General features: G+C 40.5%; 1 protein-coding gene across 1 annotated transcript; it reads right to left on the bottom strand.

The window, feature by feature from the left end:
- Positions 1-203: 203 nt before the first annotated feature.
- On the bottom strand, positions 204-4,479 carry LOC9271634 (uncharacterized). Its single transcript, XM_015795751.2, has 12 exons — positions 4,298-4,479; positions 4,093-4,154; positions 3,616-3,684; positions 3,389-3,470; positions 2,838-2,908; positions 2,133-2,234; positions 1,954-2,043; positions 1,240-1,314; positions 1,112-1,144; positions 957-1,037; positions 761-820; positions 204-668 (listed from the first exon to the last, which is right to left on the bottom strand). The coding sequence occupies exons 1-12, from the start codon at positions 4,350-4,352 to the stop codon at positions 492-494; spliced, it is 957 nt and encodes a 318-aa protein (XP_015651237.1). The 5' UTR covers positions 4,353-4,479; the 3' UTR covers positions 204-491.

The following is a 4,479-nucleotide window of genomic DNA, read 5'->3' as shown; positions in this document are numbered from 1 at the left end:
GCTTCACGGCTTACACTTTGTGCAGCAAACAAGAAAATGTTGTACACGAACAGAGCAGAATTTATCCAGGACAGGGACTACCGTGGCCCTGTGCCTGTCTGCAAGTAAAATCCGATCATCCAGAGTTCCAGACTGCTTGCAAATCTGGACTAGAAGGAGAGGGCATCATTCACAGGGTGATATGGACATATGGGACAAGGGCATGCAGGCCGAAGGGAACTCTCACAATGGCACAAGGAATGTTTCGAACCAACTGTGTACAAACATTCACACCAAATAAAAATAAATGAGATCACATGAATCAAAATCCAAGAAAAAGAGCGTACGTGGATTGAACCACATACACTTTTGAATCAGAATAGTGCATCAACCTGCCTACTCAAAATAACTCCAGGTACAGGTTTTATTTTATATTTTTTTTAATCGAACAAAACAATCAGGCAGACAATGTACATCGCGAGAGCGGGCTGGTTACGATCGCTTTGCTTTGATCACAAAGCGAGGCCTTCCTTCCGAAATGAGATTCTGCTACACCTGTGCACCGCGCCGCTTTTCACAGGCCCATCGACCGTTTTCACGGGCTTTTCGGCGTCAATTATCGCGGTGGTATTTTGTTTGGAGTCGATTGCCTTTTGTTCCTTTCTGCTCTCCAGAACAGATTCAAGCCCCTAAAATGTGCACAACACAGATATGGATTGGCATAAAGAAACCGAAATTACCTGAATGGAGGACAAACATCTGCATATTAATTGTGTATTACCTTCACTGCCTTTCTTTCAGACTGAGCCAACTCTGTGAGCTTGAGTTTTTCATTAGCTTCCTGTGGAATGGAGAGCATAGAAGGATCATTACAGCACAATGAGCAGTATGAGCCAAAAGAAAAGCGAACTATCCAAGATAAGGCATCCTTAGACCTTGCATGCAATCCTGAACCTTTATAAATGATATCTACTCACCTGAAAAAACTTGGCATTTATTCCATCTTTTAGACCTCCAGCTATTTGGCAGAGGTACCATACACCAGCATTAGTTGCATCCTGTCGGTAAACACAAGAGGTTAGGCAAAAGGAAAAAATCAGCACGTTAAATATTGATGGGTATGTTTAGCCACCTGTTTATTATCAAGCAACTCGATCTTCCCTTCCTGATAATGTCAAAGGAGAACATAAAGGTCAGGATAACCAAAGAAGTGTTCTGACACAGGTTCATGCTCAAGGGTTATAAACTAATAAAACTCACCAATCCAGCAACCATCTGTTGGATTGCTGCAATATCAAATCCAATTTGAGACAGATCATCTTTGACATCATTCACCTGTGCATAGAGAACAGAATCATGTCTTTTGCATAACATTGGGAAGAACAAAACTTTTCTGCTTTCGAGAAGAAAATGAAAAATGCTGTAAAATTTATCTTTCCATAGATGAGTACTTGCAGATTTACAGTAGCTATTTTTAAGAAGGTATATTTTAATGCAACTAAAGACCATTCATTGATGACAAATATCATTATGCTTATGCTTGCGCTTGTATATATTCTTGGCTTCATGATGTTGTTTTATGGTTTATGGGCAAGATCGATCACTTGGAATATGCTGTCAATGATTATAGTAAAAGCCAACAATTCCACCATATTTCAATGCATATCCTATAATAGCCATGTCAAGTGCTTCCTGGCTTTATCGAGGGCACAGTTTTTAGCTTGAAACAATATTGGCATGACAAAGAAAATCCTGATCCACCTTTTCAGATGCGACTACACAAATCAAACTAATAAGAGTTATGCACCTCAGGTAGAAACACAATTTAATAATAAAGTTATCAGATGCTAATTAGACTTGATGTAATGAAAAAAATGAAACAATAATTATTGCTCCAGAGAAAAAAAAAAAGGAACTTCAAAAATTTCCATGTGTAAAAAGTTGAAGGGCTAGCAGCATCACAAATCAACAAACCTCGTTTCTAATAATTTTGGAGACCTCCACTTGCTCATCCATTTTCCCATCTAAATTTTCCAGGCGCTGACTTAGATGCCTTTTTGTTGCCTGAAATTAATTGAATTTAGAAAACACTAGTCAGCATATGCGAAGGAAAACTACTTCAAATATGTAACGATTCAGCATGTAAAGCATACAGCTAAAGCTGAAGACACTTGATCCAATTGCTTCGACATACTCTCAACAGCTTTGGTCATGTTGCGTTTGGTAACAAACATGACATCCGATAAGGACAATCCCTGCAGGAAGATACTATAATGTAAGAAAAGTTTAACACATACAGTTCATCATTGTACTAGTAATTTAGTCTACAAACACCATTAGGACAAGACAGATTTGATGGTTTTACTTAAATACTAGGGCCTAGGGATCATGAAAAGAGTCTCTCAACCCGAAACTGTGATTCTTGATAGAATATTTGGTCACAGAATCAGAGAGGTGTTATTACATGACTAAGAAAGCAATTTAATCCCCCGCCCAAAAAAAAAAGAATGTGGTTTATTCATGATGTCTCAAAATACATACAAGGGTGCCAAATGCCAATTATATATCAAAGTTGGATACTTGGATCCACATAGAACCACTGGGACTGCATGGAAATACTTTACAGGGAGACTTAGGTAGCATAGTTCTTAAGACATATAACTACAAGAAACAAGGTAAACAAGCAAATGGGGAACATCATATTACTCTCTTCATTCAGTTACTAATTTATTGAAGGCTGTAAGTATAATAAAAGGAAAAGGATAGTAAGGAGTGTTTGTGGAGAAAGAAAGCAAGGAAGAAAAATCAGAATATAAAAGCTGATAGATCAAAGTGGCATTGTATATTCCTGATTTTACCTTCCACCACATATAGCAGTAACCCATTGCTCCAACTGCAGCTGCAGGCAGTATGTAGGAGGATAAACTGCCTGCAAAAGGGATGCAAATGCTAGTGAATAAACAACACGGATAAGAAAAAGATACATGTCACATGGGGACAAGTAGCTAGTGAGATATGTTCATGAATGTTGTGAGAAACAGCTGAATGTACCAGCATTCCTATCCCATTTGTCATTACATTGCTATTATTGACCAATCAACATGATTCATACTGTAATCGCTGAAGCATTTCAGCTTCATGAATTACTCAATATTGAATTAGAGAATAGAGATTGACACTCTTTAACGAGTTTTAGCAAAAATATGACTATTGACCACTTTTTCACCAAGGGGTGGTAGCCTTGTAGAGGAGCTGATACAAGCCAATAATTGTCTATCTAAACCTTAAGATTGACAAATAATCTAAGTAAAAAGATGTAACAAAAGCTTTATATGGATAGACTCTTTGCATGACTGCTAGAAGAGTGAAACTGAAAACAGAACGAGGAGAGGATCAAACAAGAACAAACCTCCAGAGTCGGAGTTGCCACTCAATATGGTAATAGGCCTTGATATAGTCAAATCTCTAACTTCTTGTGCTAAATTTCGAATCTGCAGTCAAGCGCCAGCACACAAATAATAAAAACAACAAACTGCAGTGGTTTTTACTGAAACTGGCAACTTTATTGAAATTGAAGTCTGCATTGTAACTTCCATTCAACTGTTGATTCTATGAAAAATATGAAACGATGCATACCTGAGATTGAAGAAGGGCGATGTCATAGGCACTCGAACCTTCTCCTTGGTTTACACCTTTCATAAGCTCCTAAAAACAGGGAAAAAACCATCTACTTCAATAAACATCTGCGATTTTATGAGTTACTACAAATTATAGATGAAGAACGCATCATCATAGCCATTGGGTGATTAACTTAGGCATGACATTCCAATTGGTGCATCGAAATGATTCGACATTGAAATTAAGCGACAAAAAGTTATGCCCATGTGCACGCCCAACGTTTGATCGGTGAAATGTAGCTGTAATGCATTTGATAAATTGGAGTCCCACAAACAGATATATAAATCACAACATCGCTTGAAACACACACGGGCAACACTGACGCGCCTATATTAGCGTATTGGCAACTTACGATCGATAACGCGAAGCAATCAACAGAATTAGATGCCCAGAATCCAACTACTCTACTCAAGAAACATCAGGCAATCCACCGACCTGAAGCTCCGCCAACACGTCAGATAGCCGGCCATTCCGCAGCACGATCGAGCTCGTCAACCCTGCAGCTCGACGCCGGCCAAAAACCACCGCATCAGGATCAGAACACAGCGGGGCGATCCGCATCTCGAATCGATGCTAGAAAATATAGTAGAGCGGGAGGAGGAGGAGGAGGAGGAGGAGGGGGAGGTTGCGGTGACGAGACCTGCGCCGACGAGGATGAGGACCTTGGAGGTGGCGAACCCCGTCTGCATCGCCATCCCCTCCCGCCGCTCCTGCCTCCGGGGCTCCCCCCGTCTCTTCCTCGCGTCCGGCGGCGGGGTCGGTGGCGAGGTCGTCGGCGACCGCGGGGAGGAGAGAGAGAGAGAGAGAGGAGGGGAGATTGGC

Source organism: Oryza sativa, chromosome 9, assembly GCF_034140825.1.
Source record: "Oryza sativa Japonica Group chromosome 9, ASM3414082v1".
NCBI lineage: Eukaryota > Viridiplantae > Streptophyta > Magnoliopsida > Poales > Poaceae > Oryza > Oryza sativa.
This window is presented reverse-complemented; position numbering and strand designations above follow the sequence as displayed.

What these genes read in the sequence shown, in the direction of transcription:
- LOC9271634 (XM_015795751.2), bottom strand. Translation starts at nt 4,352, where the DNA reads ATGGCGATGCAGACGGGGTTCGCCACCTCCAAGGTCCTCATCCTCGTC. An exon ending in CCTCATCCTCGTCGGCGCAG is followed by an intron (nt 4,155 to 4,297) that starts GTCTCGTCACCG and finishes GTCGAGCTGCAG; the next exon opens with GGTTGACGAGCTCGATCGTG. An exon ending in TGGCAACTCCGACTCTGGAG is followed by an intron (nt 2,909 to 3,388) that starts GTTTGTTCTTGT and finishes TCCCTTTTGCAG; the next exon opens with GCAGTTTATCCTCCTACATA.